Source organism: Suricata suricatta, chromosome 3, assembly GCF_006229205.1.
Source record: "Suricata suricatta isolate VVHF042 chromosome 3, meerkat_22Aug2017_6uvM2_HiC, whole genome shotgun sequence".
NCBI classification, from domain to species: Eukaryota; Metazoa; Chordata; class Mammalia; order Carnivora; family Herpestidae; genus Suricata; species Suricata suricatta.
In genome coordinates, this window is record NC_043702.1 from 135,174,713 (window position 1) to 135,187,708 (window position 12,996).

The following is a 12,996-nucleotide window of genomic DNA, read 5'->3' on the forward strand; positions in this document are numbered from 1 at the left end:
AGAGGGTGGCCCCTCCGAGCCCTCCCACACCCCAGCTGCTGCCGGTACCTCATACTGGATGTATTGCTTCCTCCACTCGGGAGTGATGTGCGCGGAGAGGTGCTCGGCGAACTTCATCCTGCCGTCTCCCCCTCACTCCCACTCCGGTCCAGCAGTTACTGGCGGCGGCGGCGGCGGCGGCAACAGCGACTCCGACTCCTCCCCACATGGGCCCCGGCGCGGCACGGCGCTGCGCTTCTCTCCTCCTCCGCCGCCGCCGAGGTCTCCTCAGAGCCGCCCTCCCGCCATCTTCCTCCTCCTCTCCATAGCCCCGCCCCGTCCCGCCCTCTAGACGTCATCGCCATGGTAACCGCCTACGCCGCACCAACGAAGAGGGAGGGATAGGGGGCGGGATTGGGGTACATTCCTCGAGGCCCCTCCCCTTCTGGGCCGGACGTGCTGGAGGCACCTCCCCTGACCTCTTCCGTCTGACTCCCGTTGGCCTTAGAGCTTCTCTCTACCGCCTGCCTGGGAAGCGGTAGTTTTATTATTGCAATTAATATTAATACTGTAGAAAGAATAACTCACATAAGACGTTTATATTTGCAAAGAATTGTGCAGTTTCTTATTTTAATATTTGTTCTTCATAAAACTCAAGGGTGAATCATTAATCCAAATTGAGTGAGTAAAACAAGCTAAATAGTTAAGGATCAAATGTATTTAAAGGAACTGTACTTTACACGCTCTAGGTGCTCAATAAATGCTTGTTGAATTTAATTAAAGACGTCAGTGCCAAAAATTGTATGTTGCTTCTGAATATCAGTGTAATTATCTAGTCCTAGGGCTACCAGAAAGGTCAATAACAACACCTGAACCCAGACCAGTACTGGGAAGAGATGTAGCTGGAGAAGAGTACCACCTGTCCTGTGACTGAGCTTCTTGGGGATTCAGAGTGAGGTTGAGAGGAAAACCAATATTGGGAGGTAAGAGAATCCCCTAGGGGTACCGTTGCAACCCCACACCCCAGGGAGAAGAGAAATGAATCAGCATCCAGACTGAACTGTCCTAGGGAAACATAGGGAATATATCACTCACAGAGTTTGGAGCTACTTTTTGAGTGTGGGAGTGATTGTCCTACAGGATCTGCTTTGGGGCAGAAACCTAAACCAAGGTCCTTCCCGGAGTGAAGGAGCCCTGGATAACGACAGCTAACATTAATGAAGCACTCACTGTGTACATTCCAAATACTATTCTAAACCACTTACATGCACTCTGCCCTTTAATTCTCACAATTTTGATGAGATCCAAAGAGACCAGGGGACTACTGTGACCAGGACAGTATACCAAGATATCAATCTTTGCTGTTGTTTTTGTTTTGTTTTTCTCTCCATGTACTTTTCCCCTTTCCCTTCCTCTTAACTCATGTCAGTAGGGGTTCTATAACCATTTCCTCTGGAAGGGGATTATGCATGATGGAAAATGGGCATAGGCTATGAGGCTTTCTAACTCTGGTACAAAAGTTTCAACCTCTTGTAAAACGGTAGTCATGCTAAGAACAAAAGAAAGAAAAGGAGTGAGGATTCCTCTCACCTCAACATCATAATCCTCTCCCCACCATGACAATCCCTCTCTACTGGAGGTAAACATTCCTAGGAGAGGGGTGCCTGGGTGGCTCAGTCAGTTGAGAGGTTGAGCAGCCGACTGGCTTAGGTCATGATCTCGCAGTTCGGAGTTCAAGCCCCAGGTCAGGCTCTGTGCTGACAGCTTAGAGCCTGGAGCCTGCTTCAGATTCTGTGTCTTCTTCTCTCTCTACCTTTCCCCCTGCTCATGCTCTGTCTCTCTATCTCTCAAAAATAAATAAATATTTAAAAAATTCCTAGGAGAAACAGATAGGTAGAAGAGAAAACTATGACCCTAGTAAAGAGACACAATCACAGAGAGGAAATGACTGCATGGTGCACCTAGCAAGATGGAACCAGGAGCAAATACTAAATAGATTGCTGGGCCTTTAGCCAGGTATGAACTAGAATGCTACATTTTTGGCAGTACCTCTTGTTGACCATGCACCCTGTTCTCAACAGCACCATACCTTGCTGTCTTCACTGTGCATAAGATTCTCGATCCAGGGCCTGACCCAGGAAAGAATGGAAATCCTCACTACTAGCTCTATGACCAACAATTCTTAATGTTTCTTATGCCTGATCCAGAGCTCCAATACTCAGTTAGACATGAAAATCTTAATTTCTCACAGAAGTTGATTTAATGTTTCCTTATTCTACATTACTTCAGATATTTCACTGTCAGACACATCAAATACTTAGTAATTATTGAACATGTACTTTCTGCAGAGCACTGTGCTAGATTCTATAAATAATAGCCTAAATAACTTTATTCTGAACCAGAAAGGCCCTTTGTCTTACACTTTATTTTTTTTTTAATGTTTATTTATTTCAGAGAGAGAGACAGACAGAGTGTGAGCAGGGGAGGGGCAGAGAGAGAAGGAAACACAGAATAGGAAGCAGGCTCCAAGCTCTGAGCTGTCAGCACAGAGCCTGACAAGGGGCTCAAACCCACGAACCGCGAGATCATGACCTGAGCCGAAGTGAATGCTCAACCGACTGAGCCACCAAAGTGCCCACACTTTCTTTTGTAAATAGGCAAATAATTCTTCATTTAACAAAACTATGCTGAGTACTATGATATGCTGGTCATGCCACTTTGGGAATAAAGGACAATTCAAAAATAGGAGCACTTAGCTGTCTCAATTGATAGAGTATGCAACTCTTGATCCCGGGGTCATGAATTCAAGTCCCACATTGGGTGTGAAGCCCACTATATAAAACAACAGCAAAAAATTAGTAAGACTGCCTTTTTTTTTTTTGCCAAGGACATCACAGTCTGGTCAGAGAGAGAGGCAAACAGACCAAGAGCTATACTCTAGTGTGATACATGCTATGAGGTATGTGCAAGGAAACAAACATCCAACTGCCTAGGAAGGAAAGGATGGCATTCCAGAAAAGGAGCCTTTGGAATATACTCAAAACAACTATCTGACAGAAAGACACTCCAAAGATCTCAAAGGCAAAAAGCAAAGAGAAGTCAGGATTGTTAAAAATAAAATAAATAAAAAGAAACATCAAAAAGGTGTCTGACTGGAATATCCTTTCAGGTGGCTAAGTGTCCCCTCTTCAGAGAAACTCTCCCTGGTCCTCCCATATCACCCTGTGCAGTCCCCTCCCTGTATAGTCAATGGTCATTTGTGTCAGACTATGAGGTCCTTGAAGACAGATTGTTCATTTCTCTTGTTATCTCCAGTTTAGCATGGCGCGTGGCATTTAAGTATTCCATAAATGTTAGAGGAACAAAGAAAAGAAAGAAGGGAAGTAACAAGGAAGAGAGAGGCAGAAGAGGAAGGAAAGGGCAATTTCCATGGAAGGAAGTTGCAGGAAATAAAATTAAGTTGGAACAAGACTGTGACGGAATACATCATGACAGCACAGGCCGTATAGGGGCTTTGAAGATGTTGAAGCAGTTAAGTGACTAGTTGAGGCTTAGGAAACAGTAGTAGATTCCTAGCATAGAACACTAGCTCAGGAAATAGACCTAAACCAAAATCCCAACTCTGACATTTTTTTAATGTTTATTTATTTATTTTGAGAGAGGGACAGAGAGAGAGAGAGAAAATCCCAAGCAGGCTCTGCACTGTCAGCACAGAGCTCTCACTAACCGGGAGATCATGACCTGAGCTGAAACCAAGAGTCAGACACTTAACCAACTGAGCCACCCAGGCACCCCAACTCTGGCATTTTTAATAGGTGTGACCCTGCCCAAAGTACATTAGCTCCTAATGCTTCAGTTTCTTCATCCCTCGAATGGGGATAATAACACCTCCCTAGCAGGTTGTTATGGGGATTAAATGAGATCTGCACATAAATGAGATTAGTACAATGACTGGTTGATCATTTAATAATCGGCAGCCCCTCAAAAACCTATCAGGAGTGTGAAGGATGGACTAGAATGAGAACAAATCAGAGACCAAGTTACTAACAAGGACCTATATAGCACTTACTCTGTGCCAGATGCTATTTTAAATACTTGATACATGCAAAGTTATTTTGTCCTCACGAGGACCCCAGGTGGTATCCACTGTCATTATCCTCATTTTACAGACGAGTAAACTGAGACAGAGTACTTAAGAATCTTGTTCAGGGGTGCCAAGGTGTCTCAGTCAGCTGGGCGTCCAATTCTTGATTTTGGCTTAGGTCATAATCTCATGGTTCATGGGTTTGAGCCCCATGTTGAGGCTTGCTTCAGATTCTCTCTCTTTCTCTCTGTCTTTCAAAATAAATAAATAAGCATTAAAAAAAAAAACCCAAAAAGATTCTTGCTCAAAATCATCCAGCTAGTAAATGGCAGAGCTGGATTTGAACCCTGGCAATCCTGCTCCAAAGTCCTTATTCTTGACCACTACATTATGCTGATTATTGTTGCCAGTCATAGTGATGGACAGAAGGAGGTATAATGTGTGATTCCAACTCTAGTGAGTATATGGATGATGTTGCCATGAGCCAAGATAAGGATTGGAAGTGGAGGGCAGGTTTGGGACACTCCTGGTTGTGTTAAATAGTTAGGGATCTATGAGACATGCAGTACTCCAATTGGCAATATGATCTAGGGCTCTGGAAAGAGACAGAAGAGCTGAAGACTAGGGAGCCATTCATATTTAAGTGAAAAGTAAGTCCTAATAAATCTGCCTAGGGAGGGAGCACACACTAAAATGGAAAGGGGTCCAAAGGAGCATCCTGGTATGAGTCTGACAAATAAGGAGGCTGGAGTATGGCCAGAGTGGGCAGCACCATAATTAGGAGACAGTAGTGTCAAAGAAGCCATAAAAAGATGAAAGTCGTAAGGGCAGCAGTGATCAACAATGTCAGATGTTACAGAGAAGTTGAATAGAATGACTTCCAGGCCATTGGGTTTAGCAATTAAAGCATCACTGGTAACCTCAGAAAAAGTGGCTTTGAAGACATGAAGGGCTACAGAAGTCTGAGCAACGAACAGCATTTTGTTTTCATATGCCTTAAACTGCATTTATTCTGTGTACATGTTATAGAAAAACCAGGAGTGAGAACTTAATAGTATACTCAGCAATTTATCTAGAAATACATAAGTGCTGAGTCTGAACACTTTATATTTATCACATCTAATTCTAAGTTTGGAAACAGTTATACTTACCACAAAGTAACTGTTCCAAAACTTAGAATTATGTGTGGTAAATATAAAGTCAAACTGTTGCTTGAGCAAATGAGACCGGTGATCATGCTGAACGGTAAGGATCTGACCTGAAGAGGGATCAAATGTTGAGCTACACCTCCCATTGGAGCTGAATGAACAAGGGTGTCACGGGAATAAAGGCCATATTCTCAGTACAACCCAGACCAAAAATGGAACCCACTGCACTTTTAAAATACGACAGACTTATAGCCCTACTGGGGATTCAATAGATGGACTTCACAGGGCACCTGGGTGGCTCAGTAGGTTGAGCGTCTGACTTCGGCTTAGGTCATGATCTCAGGGTTCCTGGGTTCGAGCCCCACATTGGGCTCTGTGCAGACCACTAGCTCAGAGCCTGGAGCCTGCTTCGGATTCTGTGTTTTTTTCTCTCTCTGCCCCTCCCCTGTGCACACTGTCACTCAAAAATAAATAAATGTAAAAAAATTTTTTTTAAATAGATAGACTTCAGATGGTTCATGTCCCCCATAAAATCACATGCAAAACCTGGTATGCCGTTTGAATATTTTTCTGAAGAAAGTGTCCACCTCATTTCCCAAAAGTTTCCACACCCCAAAAGTATGTAGAACTTGAGGGCCAAGGCACTAAACACCCCTCTCAAGAAACCAAAAACAAAAACCAAAGAAACAAAAAAACTAATATTAAGAATTTACAAATGAAGTTTCAAATGATTCAATTCAGTAATTTCTAGAAATACCTTTATTTGGACACAATTTTGATTAAATACACTTTGAATCTTTTTTTAAGGAAAAAGAAAGGTATTTTACAAGTGACAAAAGAGCATTTAAAATATTCATTCATTCATGGGGCACCTGGGTGGCTCAGTCAGTTAAGCATCCAACTCAGTTTTAGCTCAGATCATGATCTCATGGTTTGTAAGTTTGAGCCCCGCATCAGGCACTGCACTGACATTGCAGACCCTGTTTGGGACCCTCTCTCCCCCTCTATCTCGCCCCTTCCCCATTCATTCTCTTTCTCTGTCTTAAAATAAATAAATTTAAAAAATAATGAAAACATTCATTCATTCAACAAAGTATTAATTGAACAGCTTCTACTTACTAGGCATTGTTCTAGGCACTGTTCTAAACAGAGCAGTGAATAAAACAAAGTCCTTGACCTAATGGAGTTTGCTGTCAAATGGCAGGATATAGACAATAAACAAATTAATCAGTGTGCAATAGGTTAGATGAGGATAAATTTTTGAAGAAAAATAAAACAGAGTAAAGGATAGAAAGACTGTTTCTGATTTTATATAGAATAGTCAGGAAGGGCCTTACTGACAAGGTAATTTTTAATCAGAGATCTGAAGGAAGGAGAGAACTACATAGAGAGGGGTTGAAGACGGAGGTCAGGTGGAGGAGTAAGATTCAAAGTAGAGGAATCAGCAAGTACAAAGGCCCTACCACTAGAATATGCTGAGTGTGTTGGAGAAATAGCAAGGATGCCAGGATGGTGAAGGAATGTTTCAGGGAGCTGATCTGATCAAGTCAAACAGGGAGTTGGGAGCCAAATCGCTTAGGGCCTTGTAGGTCAAGGTAAAGTGAACTGAAGCTTTGGAGATTTTACGTTTTTTGGGTTTTGTTTTTAGGGTTTTTTGTATGTTTTTTATTTTGTTTTTGTTTTGGGGGGTTGGTGGGTTGTTTTTGGTTTTTGGAATTTCCTTCTTCATATGTGGTAATAACCACATTTTATCCTATGCATTTCTAACAAATGTAGTAAAATATAGAGGACATAAAAATTTTTATTTTAACCATATTTTAAGGGTACAATTCAGTGACATTAAGTACATTCACAATGTTACACAACCATCATCACCAGGTATTTTCAGAGCTTTTTTAATAATCCCAACTAAAAATTCTATACCCATTAAATAATGACTTCCCATTACGCCTTCCCTGGCAGACCCTAATAACCTCTACTCTACTTTCTGTTTTTATGAATTTGTTTATTCTAGGTACCTGATATATGTGGAATCATAAAATATTTGTCCTTTTGTGCTTGGTTTACTTCACTTAGCAAAATCTTTTCAGGTTTATCCCTGTTGTAGTATATGTCAGCATTTCCTTTTATTTATTTTTTTTAATTTTTTTTAATGTTTTATTAATTTTTGATACAGGAGAGACAGAGCATGAGAGGGGGAGGGGCAGAGAGAGAAGGAGACAGAGAACCGGAAGCAGGCTCCAGGCTCTGAGCTAGCCGTCAGCACAGAGCCTGACGCGGGGCTTGAACCTATGAACGTGAGATCTGACCTGAGCCGAAGTCGGAGGCTTAACCAACTGAGCCACCCAGGTGCCCCAGCATTTCCTTTTAAATCTGAATAATATTTCATTGCTACCATTTGCTAGAGATAAATATACCACTTGTTAGTGGTAAACAATAATCATTTATGCCATTCATTAGTAGTAAACAAAATATACTCCGTTTTGTTTATGCATTCATCTGTTGGTAGACATTTGGGTTGTTTCTACCTTTGACTATTGCAAATAATGCTGCTCTGAACAGTAGTGTGCAAGTATCTGCTTGAGTTCCAGCCTTAAATTCTTCGGGGCATAGGGGTTCCTGAGGGCTCAGTCGGTTGAGCATCTGACTTTGGCTCAGGGCATGATCTTGTGGTCCATGAGTTCAAGCCCCGTGTCAGGCTCTGTGCTAACAGCTCAGAGCCTGAAGCCTGTTTTGGATTCTGTGTCTCCCTCTCTCTCTCTCTCTTTCTCTCTGCCTCTCTCCTGCTTGCTCTCTCTCTCTCTCAAAAATAAATAAACATTAAAAAATTTTTTAAATAAATAAATAAGTTCTTTGGGGCATATATCTAGCAGTCATACTTAGTCATATGGTAATTCTATATTTAGCTTTTTGAGGAAATGAAGGTTTTTGAGTGACATCATCAATCAGATAATCTTTTTTTTCCTATGCGGAAACTAGTCTTTAGAGGAGAACAAGAAAAAATAAGGTAAATTAGTTTCCTAGCACTGTCGTAAGAAATTTCCACAAACTGAGTGGCTTAAAGCAACAGAAATGGATTCTCTCACAGTTTGAGAGACTTGAAGTCCAAAGTCAAGGTTTCGGCAGGTTTATGTTCTCTCAGAATCTCCAGCAGAGGATCTGTTCCATGCCTTTCTGTTGGCTTCTATTGTGGCTGGCAATCCTTTTCATTTCCTGGCTTACAGCTGCATGACTCCAGTCTGTGCCTCCATCATCAAATGATGTTCTTCCTGTGTGCCTTTGAATCTTCGCGGGGCTGTTCTCTCTCACTAGTATCTGTTTTCTCTTCTTATGAGGGCAACTTTTTGCTCTTACTGGATTAGGGCCTGCCCTAATTAAGTATAACCTCATCATGACTTGATTACATCTGCAAGAACCCAGTTTCCAAATAAGATCACATTCATATGTACTGGGGGCCAGAATGTTAACATACCTCTTGGCAGGGTATTAGATGAGAAGACACAAGCCAACCCACAACATGGAAACACTGGAAAGACAATATTGGAATAATCCAAGAGAGAAATGATGGTAGTTTGGAGCAGGAAAATCGGAAATTGGCTATACTTTGAAGATAAAATCAACTGGTGCGTTAGATATGAGATATGAGCAGAAGAGAGGTATCAAGGATGACTCCAAGGTCTTTTCCCTGAGTAATTACAAGAATGGGATAGGGGAATGTTGCAGAAGGAGCAGGTCTGAGGTGCAGGATAAAACTCAAGAGTTGAGTTTGAGGGTATTATGTTGAAGATGCCTGTCAGACATGTAGGTGGAGATGTCCAATAGGTACCTTAAGACTTTGGAGATCAGCAGAGAGGTACTGGATGGCGATATAAATTTGTGAGTCAACAAAATAAAGATGATATTTAAGGCCATGAGATTCTATGGGATTGCCTAGGAAGTGAGCATAGATAGAAAATGGAAGAGGTTTGAAGTCAGACGCCTGGGGTACTCCAGTACTTAAAGGTTCAGAAGATGAGGAGGAATCCACAAGACCAAGAAGAAGCATTTACGATGAAAGGAAGCCAATACAATGGGAAATGATCATTAATCAGGAAATATTTCTGTAAATGGGAATAGAGTAATAAGATGATAGATAAATTAGAAAGGGATAATAGAGGGTTTTTTAAAATCAGAGAAACAACAGTATGTATATATTCTGTATATATTCTGATGGAAATGATTCAGTGTAGAAAGAAAAATTGACTATACAGGAAAGAAAGGGGATGTAAATTTTCTCCATGTAAAACTAGACATAAAATACACATGTGTTTGAATAGTGAGACAGGATCAAGAAGGATGTTCAGAATGGTTACCTCTAGGTTAGAGATTTCAAGTGATTTTTACTCCTTGTGTTATTCTATATGGCTTTCAATTTTTACAAAGTACATTTATCAAATCTATAAAAACAACAAGTGTTCTATTTAGATAACCCCAGAACCAGTAATATCCAATGAGTGTGAAAAAGTGTCTGCGCAGCATTTAATGCTGCACATATTGGAGAAGAAACCAGTGGACTAGGGGGTACAGAAAATCCAGGGGACAGAAGTTCAAGCAAGGGCCCAAAGAAGGAAGAAGAATTCAGACAGAAAATTATAAGGGGGAGAGAATTGATACTATCTGAGACTTGAGGGTGAGGGTGGTAGTAATGATTGGGGTAGGCATACATACATTTGTAGATGGAGAGAATTTGAGGAATTCCTCTTCCTTCTCTACAGATGATAAATTCATCCATTTGCTTGGGAAAATGGGAGCAGAGTTGGACCAGAGGTATTCAGGTAGCACTGAGGACCCTTTGAGTTTGGAAACTATTTACTTGTAATAGAATCAACTGGGAAGATTTTATGAAATTTTCTAGCAGTACTCAACAGTGTAGGAGCAGGAGTTGAGGGAAAGGATAGGTGAATTGATCCAAGGTTAGGAATTGCAGAAATTGCTTTGGGATAAAGAGAGACATTGAGGTACTAATGGAAACAAAGTAATAGCAACTAAGATTTATTGTATTTCACCTGCATTATTTAATTAATCCTCATAGCAACAGAAAAGGATAAAAAACATATTGGGTTAAAACATCATAGCAAAAGGTAACAATTTTTTGGAAAGGGTATTTCTGTTGGCCAGGTGAGAAGACTGAAGCTTGGGGGAATGGTAGATGTTTGCCAGGTTTGGGGGCTATCATCCTAGATGACAAGATCTCCCATCACTTAGGTCTTTTTTTTTTATGTTTTTTATTTATTTTTGAGAGACAGAGATAGCACGATGAGGGGAGGGTCAGAGAGAGAGGGAGATGCAGAATCCGAAGCAGGCTCCAGGCTCCAGCACAGAACCTGACGTGGGGCTCGAACTCACAACCGGTGAGATCAGGACCTGAGCTGAAGCCAGACGCTTAACTGACTGAGCCACCCAGGTACCCTTCCCATCACTTAGGTCTTGACGGGAGGTGAGACCCCAGCTCCCAGTGACCCAAACAGGACAGAAATTCCTATCCCAGCTCCTTGGCAGGAAGCACAAGGCCCAGAATTGGCCAGTATGATGCTCCTGCCAGGAATTTGTCTCACATGGAAGTCCTCAAAGATATGGCAACAGGAAAAGCATATTCTCAGAGGCTGTAGAACATATAAGAAACCAACGGTGAAAATGACGATGTGTCCAAAGTTGGACTGTTAAAGACAAGGTCCTAAACCTCTGCCCTTTTCTTAACTGTAAGCTTTTCTTGACTTGTGCCTTTTTCATAGATTTGTTCACCAGCCTTCACATTGGTACTATATGTAACCTGAAGACATATAATAAAATTTATTTCTGTTCGAGTTAACAGAATTCAGATTTTTCTATTTATAGCCAAGACCTCCGAATGCATCACAGAGATTAAGAACTTCACCTCTAGTTGTTGTCAAGGGGTACTCAATAATCAGATATACATAATGATTTTTATGAATGTCAGTCAGCATCTCTTCCCAGCCACCCTGGGGCTCGGTCAGTGGCCTCATGGATCAAATGGTTGTAGTAGCAGAGATAAGAGATATACAAAGGCTCAAAAATATTGCCACACCAAGGCAGATCTATCAACTGTTGATTTTTTAACTTGTCAGCAGAGGCCAATGCTGAGTCCCTTATATAATGCCATATTTGAAGTGGGAGTAGACTAGTCAGATGCCTGATGGCAGGTTGATTACATTGATTTCTTTCTATCATAGACATTGGGGAGACAGGAAATAGCTTAACCCCACTGGTATAGGTAATTATTCTAGATATGGATTTGTCTTTTTTGCCAGCTATTTTTTTGCCAACATTCTCAACTGTGAACATACTTGTTTACCATTACAGTGCCCCATTTAACACTGTTCCTACCACAGAACTGAAAGAAAGAGAAGATGTCTATGGATTTCATTTGTCTCGCCTTGTATCCCATCACCTCTAAGCACAAGGATACGGGATAGTATTATAGCCTATTGAAGACTCAGTTATGGTATCAGCTAAGAGACACCACTCGGAGTAGAGGGCTGTGCAATAGAATGAGATAACGCTCTATCCAGTAGCCAGTACATGGGGCTGCTTCTCCCAGTCAGGTGACATGAGTCTAGAAACCAAAGAGTGGAAAAAATGGTAGTATAACCCCTCATTATTACAAGAACCCTATCACAAAGTTTTTGCATCTGCTTCTTGGAATGCTCGGCTCTCTGCTGGGTTAAAAGGTTTACAACCCATAGAAAATTCTTTCCATCTGAAGACTCAATAATGATTCCATTAAAGGGGAAGTTGAGAAGTCACCTGGCCAACATGGGCTCTTCATGATGTTAAATCAACAAATAAAAGGGGGGTCTTGTATGACTGGAGTAATTGGTTCTAACTTTCAAGGAGAAACAGAATTTCCATTACAAATGAAATGGAAGGGTAGGACTGGGTCTAAAAGCAAGGGGAACCACGAGGGTACTCCCCCGGGCTGCTCTTTCTGGTGGTAAAAAGTTAACTGAAGATGTCCCAGTGCTGATAAATCAGGAGGGATCACCAAAGGTTCAGACACCTTCAAATAAAAATTCAAGTTACCCCATCAGATAAAATAGCATGACTAGCTGACATGCTGGCTGAGGGCAAAAAAAAAAGAAGAAGAAGAAGAAGAAGAAGAAGAACAGGAGGTGAGAATGGAAGACAGTTATAAATACCAGCTACCGGCTTCGGGACCAGATGCAGCAATAAAGTCTGTACTAGCTACCCTATTTTTTAACTTGCTTTGTTATACAAACAAAAACAAAGTTCCTTTGCTTACCCTTTTCTTTTTCTGTAGTATTTCATTTTATTAAATTGGAGGTGGTACACTTTATAAGTTAGACCTCAGGCTACAGCACATGAAGGTGGTATTGAGACCAAACCAGAGGGGCCCCTGGGTGGTTCAGTCAGTTAACTTTCTGACTTTGGCTCAGGTCATGATCTCAAGGTTCACGGGTTTGAGCCCCACATCAGGCTCTCTGCTGTCAGCACAGAGCTCGCTTCAGATCCTCTGCCCGCCGCCACCTCTTCACTATTTCTCTGTCTCTCTCTTTCAAAATAAATAAACTTTAAAAAGTGAGAGATAGGGGCACCTGGGTGGCTCAGTCGGTTGAGCATCCGGCTTCGGCTCAGGTCAGATCTCATGTTCATGAGTTTGAGCCCCGCATCAGGCTCTGTGCTGACAGGTAGCTCAGAGCCTGGAGCTTGCTTCCAGTTCTGTGTCTCCTTCTCTCTCTGCCCCTCTGCCTTTCATGCTCTGTCTCT

At 41.7% G+C, this 12,996-nt stretch overlaps 1 protein-coding gene across 1 annotated transcript in view; it reads right to left on the bottom strand.

The window, feature by feature from the left end:
* The window catches only part of XPR1 (xenotropic and polytropic retrovirus receptor 1), a 193,436-nt gene extending 193,149 nt beyond the window's left edge, over window positions 1-287 (bottom strand). The window contains exon 1 of the mRNA XM_029933366.1: window positions 49-287. Within this exon, the coding sequence (XP_029789226.1) occupies window positions 49-117 (69 nt within the window). The 5' untranslated portion in view covers window positions 118-287. The remainder of the gene's footprint in view (window positions 1-48) is intronic.
* Window positions 288-12,996: the final 12,709 nt, after the last annotated feature.